The sequence below is a fragment of the Podarcis pityusensis genome, assembly GCF_964106645.2.
Source record: "Podarcis pityusensis genome assembly, chromosome: 13".
Lineage (NCBI taxonomy): Eukaryota > Metazoa > Chordata > Lepidosauria > Squamata > Lacertidae > Podarcis > Podarcis pityusensis.
In genome coordinates this window covers 41,400,913-41,417,632 of record NC_138038.1, presented here as the reverse complement: position 1 = coordinate 41,417,632, position 16,720 = coordinate 41,400,913, and the positions used below count along the sequence as shown (strand labels likewise).

Sequence of the window (16,720 nt, the reverse complement as noted above, 5' to 3'; positions counted from 1 at the left end):
ACCCCATCGCGGGGATTCGAACCGCCGACCTTCTGATCGGCAAGCCCTAGGCTCTGTGGTTTAACCCACAGTGCCACATAGCACCTCCCTATTTCTTTTGATTAGAAGTAGAGTATGCCACCCTCAACCAAACCCCTCAAAACTGCACTGATTTTAACTAATACTGAAGGGTTTGTATATTATAGTTTACTGAACAAGATTAAATAAATATATATATTATTTTTGCTAAGAATTAAGAAACCCCTATCCATTTATCAATCTTTTAATCTTTTGTTTTTTAAGACTTGCTGGGAAATCCTAGATACTGTCTGCTAGTGTCTGCTATATATTTTGGAATGTTGTTCCGCTAGCCACCTGTCCACCAGTCAGACAGCCCTTGAAATGTAATCCCCAAAACTGGCACAATGGTTTCTGAAATGGAGGAACCATTTCTCATCTATGTTTGGAAACTGCCAGACGCCATTTTGAATCAAATGGCAGACCAAGCCATTACGAACTGCCCTAGTCTGGACCCCTGGAGATGTTGTTGTCATCCAAATTTGTGTGACAGTTCCTGAGATGGTAGAGTGAGTGCTGGTCTACTTTGGAAACCATCATATGCAATTTTGAATCAAGATGTTGGACAGAGGTATTCCAAACTGCACTGATTTGAACTCTTTTGAATATATTATCTCCAGGATGAACAGGTTAAATCTGTTATGATACACTGGGGGAGGGACTTGGGGCATAATATCCAACTCTCATCCTGGGAGAGGTTATGGAAAACTGATCTGAAATTTTTGGCATGCTGTACGTTGAAATAAAATTATATGCAAATGATGTACCGTTGGTATTTAACTCATAGTAAGTTAGCAAAAATGTATGAGACAGGTACAAATATCTGCTGGAAATGTAAAGAAAAAGAAGGCACCTTTTATCATATGTGGTGGATGTTTAAGGTAACAAAAGCATTCTGGGAAATGATATATAAAGAATTGGGAAAAAAAAGTTTGAAATAACTTTTATATTAAAAAAAAACCAGAGGCTTTTTTATTAGGAATTGTAGATGCTGAAATTCCAAGGGAGCAGAAAAGGCTTTCTATGTATGCGACGACAGCTGCATGGATGCTGTTAGCCCAGAGATGGAAAGAAGATAAAGTCCCTACCAGAGAAGAATGGCAAATTAAACTGTTGGACTATGCTGAAATGGCAAAACTGACTGGGAAAGCTCAGAAACCAGGAAGACCAAACCTTTAATAAGAAATGGGAAAAATATATATTTTACCTAGAAGACCACTGTAAGCAGCTGAAAACACTAGCAGGACCACAATAACACTTGTAATGTGACGAGAACTATGGATATAATGGAGTTATAAAAAACTTGGTTTATGGGGAAAAGATGCAGTAGAAAAGGGTAACAATAGAACCCACAGAGGGGAAGGTGGTAAGTCCAAAGATTCAGAGGAAGTGGTATGATTATAATGTTAAATTTGTAAAACCAAATAAAATTCATTTTGAAAAAGAAAAGAATATATTATCTCCCATTTTGATTTGATGGTTCCTGGAAAATGCAGAGGTTTTGGCCTATATTTGGATATAACTGGATGTCTTTTTGAATCAATGTGGTGGACTGAATCTTGAAAAAACTGCACTGATGTTGATGTCTTGCTTGATGCCTTGCATGATATAAGCAGCAGTGCAGGGATGATGCTCCTTAGGTACAATGTTCCTGCTTCCCTGGGACTTCCATGAAAGGAGTACAACTCACCCACCCCCGTCATGTTGAGATTTGCAATACTGGAAGTGGAGTTGTAAGTATGGCTGGATGGAGGAGGATAGCAGTGCACTAGGAAGTATATGCCTATGAGAGAATTTATTAAGATTACACAGAGCTGAAGCCACAGGAAAATGACAAAGATGGAGACTGAAGAAGACAACGCTATAGACATGAATGTTTATTTTAGAGTCATTGGAGACAGCTGGTCTTTCTCTTTGAGGGATGTCGGAGGAGAAAATGATACCAGAGGCATCTGACTTCAGTTGAAGCTCCCAGCTGGCACTGTTGGGAACTGTAGGACTGCTTTACAGCTCTTGCTTGCAAATGAAGGTATTCATTTGATCACAGATTCTATCATTCCACTTCCGTAAATCTGAAATTTGAGATAATAGACTCATACATCAGTTTGGCAACCACTGTTTTCTAGATAAAGTATATAAATGAAGATAATTACATGCAACCAACCTATGAAGACTGGATGTAGTCAAAGCCTTCTAACTCATGCTCAACAAATGGATCCCTGCTGATTTGGTGTACAGCTTAATTAATTTGTGAACCTTGGTACAGATAAGCACATGGCTGAGTGTTGTATCCAACCAACTCATCCTCAGAGTAAACTCTTTAAATTTAATGGATTGTAGGCAGTGATGAGGTATGAGTGATGATTGTAGGTAGTGATAAGAGGAACGCGGGTGGCGCTGTAGGTTAAACCACAGAGCCTAGGACTTGCCGAGCAGAAGGTCGGCGGTTCAAATCCCCACGACAGGGTGAGCTCTCATTTCTCGGTCCCTGCTCTTGCCAACCTAGCAGTTCGAAAGCACGTCAAAGTGCAAATAGATAAATAGGTACCGCTCCGGTGGGAAGGTAAACAGCGTTTCCGTGTGCTGCTCTGGTTCGCCAGAAGCTGCTTAGTCATGCTGGCCACATGACCCGGAAGCTGTACGCCGGCTCCCTCAGCCAATAAAGTGAGATGAGCGCCGCAACCCTAGAGTCGGCCACGACTGGACCTAATGGTCAGGGGTCCCTTTACCTTTACCTAGGTAGTGATGACTAAGTACAACTTTGTTAGATACAATCTTGAGAAATTTTGGCAGCGGATGGAGAAGCAGATGGCAATGTAAAATCCAAGATGCAAATGTCTTCTTCTCAACCCTGGAAATGTTTTCCTTACCAGAGACGTGCAGCAACTCCACACAATACTCCACGCCACCCACGTTGTTTGGTTCCCCTGTTTGCCAGCTTCGGTAATTGAAGGTTGATTCGTCAGCCCACCTCCAACGCCCATTCTGCAGGAATGATATGGAAGAGATCATGCAGTCATTTGAAATGAGGAGCTCCGTTAAAAGATCATGTGGAGCATTGAAACAAAATAAAGAAATTCCTTCCAGTAGCACCTTAGAGACCAACTAAGTTTGTTATTGGTTTGTTATGTGGAGCATTGGTCAGAGTGAAGCGATTGGCATTTAGGATGGAGATATTAGAGGACCCCCATAAACATAATGGAGAATTTAAATATTGGATTAATCCTGGGAGATGATTGAGATAAGGACAGAATGGTGGTGTTAAGAAGCCACTATTCAATGATTAGGGGTGCCAACTTGAATAAAATATTGGGAAGGGAGCAGTTAAGCCATGCCCCATATAATCTATCACGCACACAGCATTTGAATGACAGTGCCCAATAATGGGGGGAGGGGCTGGCCCCCTCAAATATTTTAGGGGGGGGAGGGACCTCAGCCCTTAGGAGTTGGCTCCTACGTCACTGACAATGGCCTGAAATAGAATAAGAGAAGACAACTCACCTGACGGGGATCTTGGAGCCCAATCCAGACATTACTTGGATTTTTCTGGTATGTGGTGATGTGCTTGGCGACCAAGGCTGCCTCTTTCTCAGTGAGGATAGAGGCAAGGTGGGTCCCACGACCATAGCTCTGGCACTCAATCTAAAAATGGAAGAAATGAAGGATACCTTGTCACAATTTAATGCCCCACTAGCATGGGCGGGGGATGAATTCAATTCAGTTCCCATTTAAAAGCCAATCCCTCACGATCAAACTGTCCAACAAGAAGAAAAAAAGATAAGGAAGGAAGGAGACTGAAACACAAGCATTTCTTGAAATTCACACTTAAAGAGCATGCATTAGGGGAAAGTATGCATTAAAAGGAATCCATGGGTGAAGACAACATGTACAATGAATCATATGAGGGGAAAGGTACAAAACTGCATAGAAAATTGTGTTTGCTAGGATAAATTTGAACTAAAATGCTGAAGAATTTTCATGAGAAACAAACAAACAAACAAACAAATGACAGATTGCTGCAGAAATGTGAGGAACGGAATTTAAAATTGGAAGAATGAGATATTGCAAGAAAAACACACACCACATATTCGTACCTACCAATACCAAAGTGAAATTCTCAAAATGTGAGGTTCCCTGTGGAACTTGTCAGATGCAATGTTACTAGCCTGACAGCACCTCCAGACTCTGAGTATTTTGCATGAGGAATTGAAGGACATACCAACGTACAATTAGAGGGAATAAAAGTGATCTGCGATTCTAGGGCAATAAATCTACTACAGAAACAATAATTTTTGAGGTTAGGAAAGTGATGGAGAAGTGCTTAGAAAAGTGTGGGATGGATGGATGATTAATAGGATGTTATATAAACACTCATGCAAATTAAGATGAATGTTCATTGTTGTATAATCTCTCTACATTCTAATAGCCACAAGGTTTTTGAAACCAAATAAGGAAACAAAGCTGAATACAAATATCACATTAGGGAGCTGTAAACTGGTCTTCTAACAAACTGAAAATCAGCATTATTTTAATTGTTAATATTGTGAAAGCTTCAGAAAGACGGAACATGTGTTTGGCTATATTTAAGGAAATCTGAGCTTGAAGGATTTCCTTTTTTAAAAAAAATAATTTTTATTAACAGGCCAATCACATCACATTATCCAAATCACATTAGTTCCAAATTATACAGCCACATTTTAAATTTTGTTGGGGGTACCCATACATCAAGCTCCGAATGAGTCCAAACATCACTTATATTGCTGCTTTAATTAAACAGTTCTATCCAGTTCAATCCAGATAGTCCTTTATTACTTTCTTCATCTTCTTGTTGTTATCGTATATTCCTTTCTTTGCGATCTCTGATAATTTTCACAAGCAGATTGGAAACAGGCATCCTCTGTGTGGGTTTTGTACTCTCCAAAAATCATATCGCTCAGGGACAGCCGCTATTCCACGCTTCCATAAAAAAAATTAATCTTCGGTCTGTCCTTTAATTTTCTCAGGCTTGCCAAGTATATCAGGAGGCTCTGTCAGGTGAAGATTACATTCCAACCATCCTTCTCATTCCAATGGTCCTGATTCTCCTCCCCCTGTCCTTCTTTCTCCGGCAAGCCTGTCTTGGCGAGACGCCATTTTTTAACTGCGTCATAAAATTTTCCTCCGTTCTCATTGTTTACCAATCCTCTCTTTAGCTATAATCCATCCCACACAGTTCTTGAATTCCTGCTTGTGGTTAGTAAAACGCAACGATCTTATTTCTTTCTGGGGTGGAGGGTTATTAATATCACATAGTGCAAAGAAAAAAAAGGTTTTTTCCTCCACCCCCCCTTCATTCCAAACATACAGTCTCATAATGGTGGTTCATCAGAAGATTTACTTATCCATCCGTCACTCTGGTCACAGAGATCCATTAGTCAGCAGTCTTATCTCCTGAGTGATGCTTGATGTATGTGCTTTAGCTTCATTCCAATCATATGTTTCCAATTATAATTCCGAGCTAAAGCAAGCCAGCACGCGCTAATTGGAACTGGCGTCAGGAAGAGCTGACCTCATCGAGGGCTCGTGCCAAGTGTCCTGCACCCCCATCTCTCGAATCCGGGGGTGCATTGTGGGCGCCGCTGGCAAGGCAGCCCCCCCATCTCCTGGGGGTGGAGGGGGGTAGGAAGACTGCATACTTCCCATAGCAGCCTCTTAATTACCTCGTATGGGTCAGAGAGATGTTATTGTCGGCCATCTTCCAATGCGCCACCTGGTGGCCCCCCGAGCTTGAAGGATTTCCTTTGGAATATCAAACTGATATTAGCTCAAGCTCTGCAATCCAGGAGGTTAACTTTCCATCCATCTGGCTGCATTCTTTTTTTGACACTCCAGACCACACAACCCACTAGTAAACTATAGGATGTAAACCAGCCTTTCTCAACCTGTGGGTCCCCAGATGTTGTTGAACTACAACTCCCATCACCCCTGGCTAGCAAGGCCAGAGCTCAGGGATGATGGGAGTTGTACATAGCTGTCAACGTTTCCCTTTTTTAAAGGGAAATTCCCTTATTCCGAATAGGATTCCTTGCAAGAAAAGGGAAAAGTTGACAGCTATGGAGTTGTAGTACAACAACATCTGGGGACCCACAGGTTGAGAACTGCTGAAACCAACCCGTTCTCTAAAGCTATGAAGATTTGCAGGAGTGTAGCATTTACCTTGGGTTGGTAAAGCCACTTCCGAGCTGGAGAGGAGGTGGGGTTGTGGGCCCCACACCCTCCTCACATGCGCGGGGGCTGACTCACAGCCCCTGTGAGACTGGGGGAATCCTCGGATGTGTCATCTCCCTGACCAGCCAATCGGCTGGCCAGGGAGGCATGGCCCGGGCTATTTAGGGCCAGCGTAGCCGAGGATTTCTGTCTCTTCTTCGCTCCAGCTGCTCCGGTTTCCCACCCCGCCCACCGGCTCTACGACATTGCTATGGACTTCGGTTGGTCGCCGTCAAGGAGCCTGGCAGGAATTTTTTCCACTTGGCAAATTGGCACCAGCCATTTGGTTTTTCGCCTACCTCGTAGCAAATCATCACAACTTCCTCGGCATTGGCGGTTTTGCATTGGTAAGGGTATTGTTATGCAGATGGGGGGGGAGGAAGCGCCATCACCTTCCCCCAAATCGAAGGGTAGTCCGGTAAAGGATTCCAGGGGGCGTTGCCCTGTCCGAAGCCTATGGAGGTGTGGGCCTAAGGCACGCCCCCGAGTGGTGACCCCGGGGGAGCTCCTAGTTGATGTACATCAGCAGGACGCCCCCTACTGACAGTTAACCCTTGCCGGTCTTCAAGCAACCAGGCTGAAGCCGGTTAGTCGATAGGACCAATGCCTAAGTCAATACCGCTCAATTCCTGCAATCAATAAAGTTGTGGCCTTTTTCGCCCATTAACCTTAAACGCTGTGTCTTGTGTCTTATTTTCCAAGGGGGGGAGGCAGGTACTCGCCAGGCAAATCCCTTTGGAAGTCACAGGAAGCTAAGTGGCCTCTTGTAATATCTGAGTCTATTCACAAATATACATGCTGAGCACAGGTGGAGGGTCAAAACAAACACTTCAATAAGCCCAAGTTTGCATATTCCAAATGATCTCTACAGAGGCAAACAATGTCTGACCCCCCCTTTTTTTAGTCCACATGCCTTTTCCTAAAACTGCACACTATTGTTCTTTTCATGCACAGATGACTTGTTTATTCTCCTGGGTTGGTAAACTACTTCACCTTATAACAAATCAAATCTCTTTTGTTGAGTCTAAGATGCTTCTCATGTACTTTCACATAACATTATGCTTTCGTAGGAGAGGGATGTGCCTTACCTCAGCATCTTCCCATGACATCTTAAAATCAAAATAAGCATAGCAGTTGCCCTGGTTTTGCATCCAGTCCCTGGGACATGAGCTGGTCTTGGCTGTATGGAGAAAGAAGGAAGAAAATAAAGAGGACCAAAAGAACTAAGAGTTTGCTCTTTAGCTATATCATTGGTGATCCCATGAGGAAAACACAGAATATTTTAAAACCCTGCTCTTTTGTCCCAATAGGATTAGCTGGGCTGCTCTCCATTCAAAATCTAAGGAGTACCTTTTAGTGACTGCTTAGCCCTATGTAAGACTTCTGGGTGATTTGGTATAATGCTCACCTCCTGGGAAAGAACTGGAGACCAGAATTCCAAGAAGGTAAAGGCTGAACTTGGTGACGAATCCCATCTTCCTTTGTTTACCTTTGGAAAAGAGTAATGTACCATGAATTCAAGAGGTGCATTCATGGAATGTCATTGATCCAGGGTGGTGATTGAAGGGAGGGGAAAGTATTTTTCTGTGTTTAAAATAACAATTATCTTTTATTTGAACTTTTATTTGAAGATTGGAGGAAGAAGAAAGAATTTAAAGTTTCAAATTGTCAGGGTTGATGAATCATACACACTAATGGGACTTCCACACTAGGAATTTAAATGTGGAATTGCCATTCTTTGCCTGGTAAAAGTGGAGTCAGTTGTAAAAGTGGAGCTGTTGAAATGTAGAAAGCTTTATAGAGAAAGGTTGGAGACCATTGAGCAGGTGACTGTAGAACCCTCCAGCTGGAAGCACCTTAAGTATTGATGAAAAACAACAGCGCTTGCTTTCTGGTATCTGTTTTCTGTATGGCAGGGGTGGCCAACTCCCAAGAGACTGCAATCTACTCACAGAGTTAAAAACTGGCCGTGATCTACCCCCCTTTGGGGGGTTTAGATCAAAGTTGTTGAGCTTCTTTGGAAGGAGCCACTGATCTACCAGTGATCTACCACAGACATCCAGTGAGCTACTGGTAGATCACAATCTACCTGTTGGACGTGCCTGCTATATGGAAAACAATTTACTCCCAAGCAAATGTGATGATTCAAAATCAGGGTTGTTTCAATCTACTTTCTGCATTGTCCAGGCAGCTACACGTAAACAAACGGTTTTGCATATTCCTTATGTCAGAGGTATGTCATGTGGCCCTTTTAGAGGGTGTTGGACTGGAACTATCATCATTCTCAACCATTAGACATACTTTCTGGGACTGATGGGAGTTGGAGTCCAGCAATATTTTGAGGTCTCTGGATTTCCCACCCCCTCCTAATGTAAACTCCAGGATGTCAGCAAGAGTTGTAATTTGAACACACACACCTCTCTTTCTCAAACAATCTTCATCTATTTGGCAGTAATCTGAGCAATCTGGATGTAGTGGCGATCTCCCCTAGATTTGAGTGCATTGGTCTCTTTCTTTTTTAAAAAATGCTTCTCCCTCTCAAAGTCTCCTAGTCATTCCTATCTTCTGAGCATCTATCCTCCTCCTCCCTTTCCAAACCAGCCTCAGAAACAGTGTCTAGTTTAATGTAAAATGCAGGGGGCTTTAGGCCCATTGCTTCCTTAACTGTAGTAACTGTGTAAATTAAGATTTTATATAGTGCAAACAAATAGGAATCCCCATTAATACTTCATCCCTTCTTGAAGCCATAGGTTATGAGAGAGAAGAGCACACCTCCTCTGTAAGAGCATCCTGTAAGAATAGTAATGTACAGTATTGCTCTCAATCACACCATCAACTCATCTTTTTTTTGCATATCTAGCAAAGCAAATAATCATGTTTGAGAAAGTTTGATGTCGTGTGTGTTTATTTCCTGTGGTTTCAACCTGTGATTGGTTGCCTCCTAAATTTGATGGATAGGACATTGGAAAATTCTGCGCCTGTATTGGTTGAGGCACTATTTGGTGATGGTGCCTCTCCTCTGGCAGAGGAGGGTTTGGCTGGAAAATGGCATGGTTAGTTTGGCTGGTATGGGGTAGCCCATTAGCATTATCCATCCAAACAAGGAGATATGGAGGGGCAGAGGCAGGACAGAGGTGGCCTTGTATGTGCTGAATAAAAATCACTGGAATTATCAGAGTGTTTCCCTCCCCCCTCTTTACCGATCTTACACAGCTGGAGAAATTCAATGGGAAATTCAACTGTGTTGAAAAATTCAAAGAGGAACAAATTTCAAAGGGTGGCTGTGTTTCAGCTCTCATATTGTTTCAAATACTGCAAATTCAATAAGTTTGTCTTTAAATGGAAACTGAACTGAATTTCTCTCCACCCCCAACCTCAATTCCAACTTACCCAGGTTCAGTCCTGTTGAGGTGATGGATTCCTCTTTCTACAGGCAAGTCTGTCTCCCAAGCTGGCTGCCTTAATTCTTATATGGAGCTTAGTCAGGTCAGAGGCAGGTGGAAAGGAGGAAGGAATGTTTAAAATTGGGGCTTGGCAAGGTCTAGATTTTAGAAGAAAATGGGAATGACTGAGGGGAGCTAAACTCCTCCCTCTACTTTGCCTCCTCGTGCTATTTACCATATTTTTCGCTCTATAAGACACACCAGACCACAAGATGCACCTAGTTTTTGGAGGAAGAAAACAAGAAAAAATATCTTCTGAATCCCAGAAGCGATTCCTCTTGCTGTTCTGGCTTCTGGGATAGCTGCACAGCCTGCATTCGCTCCATAAGACGGACACACATTCCCCCTTACTTTTTAGGAGGGAAAAAGTCAGTCTTATAGAGCAAAAAATACGGTAATTTCCCCCTCCTTGGCTCAACTGGAATATAAGTAACTGTGGTGATGGAGGGTGGGGAGCTTAAACTGGGGAGTGTTCTACTTCTTCTTCTACTACACCCATGCCCTTGCTTTCTTCTCCCCAACTTCTCAACCCACATAGTATATGTATACTTACTTACCTGCGAGAACTGAATGAGACTTTGATGGAAGAAGGATGTGGACAGATATGTGGGTATAGGGTTTAATGCTAGTGAGAGCCCCCAATACAAAATATAAATCAGTAGCCATAGCATCAGAAATGAGTTTGTGATTGTCTCCAACTTACCCAAGTTTCGTCCTGTGAGGTGATGGATATCGCGTTATGCAGGGGCAAGTTTGTCTCTGAAGCTGCTGCCTCGATTCTTATATAGATCTTGGTGTAGTTGGGGGTTGGGGCAGGGAAGGGGGAAGGATGAAAGTTCAATCACTTGCCATATGTTGAGTAGATATGGATAGGAGAAATAGGTTTCAATTTCCCTGAAATTCCCACAATTAGTCCATTCGCTATACAGTTAGGTTTCTGGTAATGGGTTGGAAAGCAAATACCCTAAACAAAATAAACACACATAATTGACATCAGATAATGCATCTACCATCTGGGGCTTAGTCCATTTCTAGGCGGAGTACTTTTTCGATATGTTTGATTTTAAAATGAAAGGGGAACAGAGTGCACATTCTGCTCAAGGGCACAGACTTCGCATTGTTGATACCCAACAAGAATGGCCAGCTTCCTTCAAAATGGAGTGTTTACATTGGAACATTTCCCAGTATCCTCTGCTACATGAAGGGATTCCATGATAGGCAAATCCACGTGGCAAAGATTTAATGAAGCCACAACTGTGAAAATAGCTTCAAACTAGTTTCCTTTTTTAATCTACATTTAAAAATGGAACTTGGTGAACTCCATTTTTTCCATGAAAATGAAAGAGGATTTCTTTCATTCTTTCAGGGAGAACTGAGATCTCAATCTCTTTGCTGCCCATGCTCTTTTGCTTTATGTTTTCCTCCTCCCTGGTTCAATTCCAGGATTTCCAGGATTCAGTGGCGTAGCGTGGGGGGTGCAGGGGGGGCCGGCCGCACTGGGCACAACATCTGGGGGTTAGGGTTGGGGGCGCAAATCCACGGGTTAGGTGGCGCAAATTACTTGCCTTGCCCTGGGTGCTGACAACCCACGCTACGCCACTGCCAGGATTGTTTTTAAATATGCTGTAAGCCGCCCAGAGTGGCTGGGTTGTTGCTGTTGCTGTTGTTGTTGTGGCTGGGAGAAAATCTAGACAGGGATAAGGGTGGGTTTCAGCTCTCATCACCCCCCACTAGCATCCAGTTTACTCAATTATTTATTATTTGTTGAAATTATATACCGCCTAATACCCAGAGGTCTCAGGGTGGTTCACATAAAAAGATCGCAGTATATATATATATATATATATATATATATATATATATATATGCCATAGCTCAATAATACCTCCCCCCCCAAAGAGCCACATACCCAAGGGTATGGTATGGGATGTTGATCAGATCAACCAAAGGCCTGGTTAAAAGCGAATGTTTTTGCCTGGCACTTAAAGGTTTTTAATGAAAGCGCTAGGTAAACTTCCCTGGGGAGAGCATTCCATAGACGGGGAGCCACTGCAGAGAAGGCCTGTTCTCATGTTGCCACCCTCCAGTCCTCTTGAGGAGGTGACACACGAAGGAGGGCCTCAGAAGATGATCTCATGTTCATATGGAAAGAGGCTGTTCTATCACTAGAATATTATGGAAAGAGGTGGAACTTACTACTCGAGTATTGTGTAGATAGCCCCTGGTATCTGCTACTAAACCTCTGTGGCCGCTGTATTTTTCTGGTGACAGCAATTTCCTCACACACAACCCCTCACAGCACTTGGGTGCTTATGGAAAAAAGACATCCACCAGGGCAGAGATAGGAGTTTTGTTTGTTTGTTTGTTTTGAAGAGCATCTAGCGTGGGTGTAAGTAGGGATGCTGGTCTGAATATCTCTTTTACAGGAACAGAGAAAATATTCTCACAGCATCCAGAAGTCTGAGTTTAAATATGTATGTCCACTGTCAGATTATTTAAATTACACTTGATGCTTTGCATGTTTGTATGGGGATTTTTTTTCTTATTTTTTTTAAAATGATATTTATTAAGGTTTCCAATAAAAAGAACACATCAATAAAAAATTAAAAAGAAAAAAGAAAAATACACAATTCAAAAATACACAATACATAATCCAAAAAAAAAAGACAAAAAAGAAAACAGTTAAAAACAATACCACCTTTTCATCACCATTTTTAAATTTACTTATTTTCTGGACCTCCTCGTACCTCCCTCTTTTGTATTCCAGTTCAATTTGTTTGTCCAGCAGTTTCTTTCCCTCTTCTTTAATCCCAATCCTTAATCTTAATATAATATAACATTAAATTTTTACCTCTTAAAAACCAAATTTCCATTTCCTTTAACTTTTTTTTTTAATCCTAATCCTTAATCTTGATCTATATATAACTTTAAAGCCTGTATAGCTAGAAGCCACTTATTTTCAATCCAACATCACTCTAACATTCTTTAATTTTTTATTAACACACACACACACATCACACGTCTTTTGCTTATAAAGTTTAATCCAGACTTTTTGCAATACAATAAAAAGAAACTATTCTAAACAGAAAATAATAAAAAGAAAAGAACAAAACAAAAGAGGAAAAAGAGGTAGATGAATACAAAGCTCTCTCTCACATATATCCTAATTTTGAGCAATGAAATTCATCTAAAAGATACCTCTATTATTTAAGAACTGTGTGGTTATGGTCTTCCTGGGATCAAGGTCATGTAAGTAACAGTATTTATAGCCTCAGCCTAATGTGTAGCGATTAGCATGTTGTCCTAGGCGCTGGGAAACTACGGTTCAAATCCCCATTCATCCATGGGTCAGATGCCATCTCTCAATCTAAGCTTCTTCACAGAGTTGTTGAGAAAACAATAGCAAGAGAGGGAGAATTATGTGCTCCTTGGATGGCATAGAAGATGGAATATAAAAACAAAGGAAATAACATCTCCTTGCCACAAATTAAGGTCTCTGGCTAATGGCATCTCTTTCACCTTCTCAACTATGGTAATCCTTCTTCCTAACTAACCTCTCTCTACTGTTCATCTCAGGTCTAAGTATAATGATGAAGATTTTAGGGAGGAAGATGCAACCCAGTAAGCCAGCAGTAGAGGCCAAGATGGAGAAGATCTCCACAACCACCATGTATTTCCCTTTGGTGCTCAGATAAGTGGGGACAAAGGACAGCCAAACACTGCAGAAGACCAGCATGCTGAAGGTAATCAACTTGGCTTCATTGAAAGTATCAGGCAACTTCCTGGCAAAGAAAGCCACAGAGAAGCTCACAATGGCCAAAAGACCCATGTAGCCGAGAATAAGGTGGAACATGATGTCGGAGCCTTCATTGCACTGCACTATGATCTGCCCATCCTGGGAGTGCAGGTCAAACTCTGGGAATGGGGGAGAGGATGCCAGCCACCCAAGACAGATGCCAGCTTGAATGAGAGAACAGAAGCTGATAAGGGATCCTGCCAGCCTCTTCCCAAGCCATTTCCTCAGGCTGTTCCCAGGCTTGGTCACCATGAATGCCAAAAGCACAGTGAGGGTTTTGGCTAACACACAGGCAACAGCAATGGAGAAGACGATGCCAAAGACGGTTTGCCTCAAGACACAGGTCACCTTTGTAGGCCTGCCAATGAATAAGAAGGAGCAGAGAAAGCAGAGAAGCAGAGAAGAGAGCAAGGTGCAGGTGATGCCCCAGTTGTTGGCTTTGACAATGGGAGTGTTCCAGTGCAGACCGAAGGTCCCCATCACAACAACTGTGACCAGAGAAAGCAGGAGAGCCAAGGAGGCCAGAATTGCCCCCAAGGGCTCCTCATAGGATAGGTAGCTTATTTTTTTCGGAATACATTGGTCCTGAAAGGCATTTGGGTAGTGATCATCTGGGCATTTCTCACATTGATCTGCATCTGAAAGTGAGAAGCATGCTTTCAGCATTTCTTGAAGCGATAATTATTAATATTATTGATACCGTCTATTATGCGATACACGAAACATATTACTGTGCTGATGAACCAAAGCCTAATTTTTCAACTAAGTGATGGTTCCTCCATGAGCATCTCAACTGTACTAATCAATCCATTCATATTTATTTGTCAGGCTTTGTGTATACTGATTGATTTCAGTGTTTTCCCCTTAAACATGTCTATCTCTGCATCCAGCCCCATGTCTTTGCATTTCAAGGCTTGCAGCCCAAGTGTTTTTATTTTACACTTTCCGTAATTGAGTTTGGGAGTGGATGAAACAGCCAGGTCGCCTGTCATTTGCTCACTGGGAAAATCTATATAGTGGTACCTCGGGTTACATACGCTTCAGGTTACATACACTTCAGGTTAAAGACTCCGCTAACCCAGAAATAGTGCTTCAGGTTAAGAACTTTGCTTCAGGATGAGAACAGAAATTGTATGGTGGCGGCACAGCAGCAGCAGGAGGCCCCATTAGCTAAAGTGGTGCTTCAGGTTAAGAAAGTTTCAGGTTAAGAACGGACCTCCGGAACGAATTAAGTACTTAACCTGAGGTACCACTGTATTTGACAAGAAATAACTTTTCCTAAGGACTGAAACTGTGTGGATACAATAGAGAAAATTGTTCCCTAGTTGTTAATCACAGAAGATAAAAATCTGTTGGCTGCAGGTTCAATGCTGACAAAAAGAGAATCTATGGAGTGCAATCCTAATTATTTCTTCCCAGATGTATGTCATCCTGATTTCAATGGTGGTTACTCCCATGTGGACGTTATTTCACACAATATACTCTTGAATGGCTATCCAAAGGGGAGGAGAGAGGAAAGGACAATATGTATCAGTAACATATAAACACATGTGCTTGACATCTATGACAGAAAATAAGCAGACATAATAAGACTAAGACATGAATGTCTATGCTGGAGAGGAAGATGGGAATTCCAGTTGACTCGGGCTCCTTCACTTACCCTTCTGGACTGAAATCCTCCCTTTAGGGCACTGAACACAGTCATAGCAACAGATTTGCTTTCCCTGCTGTGGAAACATACTCTTTCCAGGGTGGCAACTCTCAACACAGGTGGAAATGGGCAGCATCTAATGGTAATGACAAGCAAGGGATTTTGAATGGAATAAGCTTGCTTCTCTACATAAATCTTATTGTCATCTACATCCGCTTTGAAGTAGAAAGTTCAGAGGACTGAATTTAGAGGATGGCTGTCAAGTATTTGCTCCCTGGGCAAGCATCAGGCCCCCCAATAAAGATGCTTTGTGCTGTCACTTAACCATTTGGCCAGCCCAGCACATGTCTGAATGGCAAAGAGAAGCTAGTGCCAACCTTTTCCCTCTTGATCAATTGTTTCCTCATAACCCAATGCTGATTCCCTCCTGGAGGGAGAGGAGAGCTGAAATAAGGAGCCGGCAGCAGATGCTGCTTCTCCTTCTTACCAAATGTATTTGAACTTTCAGATTAAACTATACAATGCAGGTAGGTATTACTTACATTGCTAATACATCTTACAGATTTTTATCTAAGATAAATACTGTTACAACTGACAGCAGCACAGCAGAACATTCCTGCTGCTTTGTTTAGATTGCTCATAACTGCCATAGCTGTAGAAATTTACATAACTATTCCCTCTTATAATATGTGTGTTTTTTGTGGGGGGCCATTGGGTTTTTTATTTTCATTATGTATTATGTATGTATTCTTTATGTATTTTGTGGTTTTATATGTTGATTTTATTCTGTGAACTGCCCTGAGACCTCCAGTTATATGGCAGTGTATAAACTCATTCATTCATTCATTCATTCATTCCATCCATCAATCAATCAGTCAATTTCGTCTGGCATATGACAGCACTGCATACTATAGCCTTCTGAGCATCAGCCCTTTCCTTAGCCTTTTGGATGCTTTCATCCCACACTTTATGGCCAAGCCTGCATGGAGTTTGGCCTCACCAACAGCCTGATGGAGACCAACATCGTGGGACAGGATATCACCGGCACTCCATCCATCAACATTAGTGACCACACACTTCAGGTGGTAGATGATTTTCTTTCTACCTGGCTCCACATGGTGGGACAGAGTCTGAAACAAAGATTGTTGCCAACAACGCATTTTGGAACACAACAGTCCCTTTTCAAGAGCTTTAAACACTTGCCAATTCCTCACTCAGAAAGACCTTGTTCTTAACCCTAAGCTCCCAATTAGCTTCAAACTAGTTCTGGATCAACAAATTTGAACAAAGTAACAAAGATAGTAATTGATCACTGAGTACTAGAGCTTTCCTCCTCACACTTCTCCTTTGTAGCCATCTGTGTTTTCCTGGATCCCCTGATCTTCTCATTAAAGATGATGATGTATGGTGATTAAACCAAAAAAATAGTCCCACCCACCTGCTTGAACTTGGGATTCCATGCGATGGCACTTCCATCCACTGTGAACTCTTTTCCTGGGGGGGCCTGAGGGTCCACCCTCCCCACTC

At 42.2% G+C, this 16,720-nt stretch overlaps 1 protein-coding gene across 2 annotated transcripts in view; it reads right to left on the bottom strand.

Annotated features, from left to right (window-relative positions):
* Positions 1-1,921: 1,921 nt before the first annotated feature.
* Positions 1,922-16,720, bottom strand: part of LOC308461789 (C-type lectin-like) — a 110,275-nt gene continuing 95,476 nt past the window's right edge. Inside the window, exons 1-6 of one of the 2 annotated variants that reach the window (XM_080978959.1) lie at positions 10,450-10,498; positions 7,712-7,792; positions 7,392-7,483; positions 3,559-3,699; positions 2,928-3,042; positions 1,922-2,129 (exon numbers count right to left, since the gene is read on the bottom strand). In XM_080978959.1, the coding sequence (XP_080835085.1) occupies positions 2,062-2,129; positions 2,928-3,042; positions 3,559-3,699; positions 7,392-7,483; positions 7,712-7,778 (483 nt within the window). In that variant the 5' untranslated portion in view covers positions 7,779-7,792; positions 10,450-10,498 and the 3' untranslated portion in view covers positions 1,922-2,061. Of the gene's footprint in view, positions 2,130-2,927; positions 3,043-3,558; positions 3,700-7,391; positions 7,484-7,711; positions 7,793-10,449; positions 10,499-16,720 lie in introns of those variants that run through there. The other variant, XM_080978960.1, reaches the window with a different exon arrangement.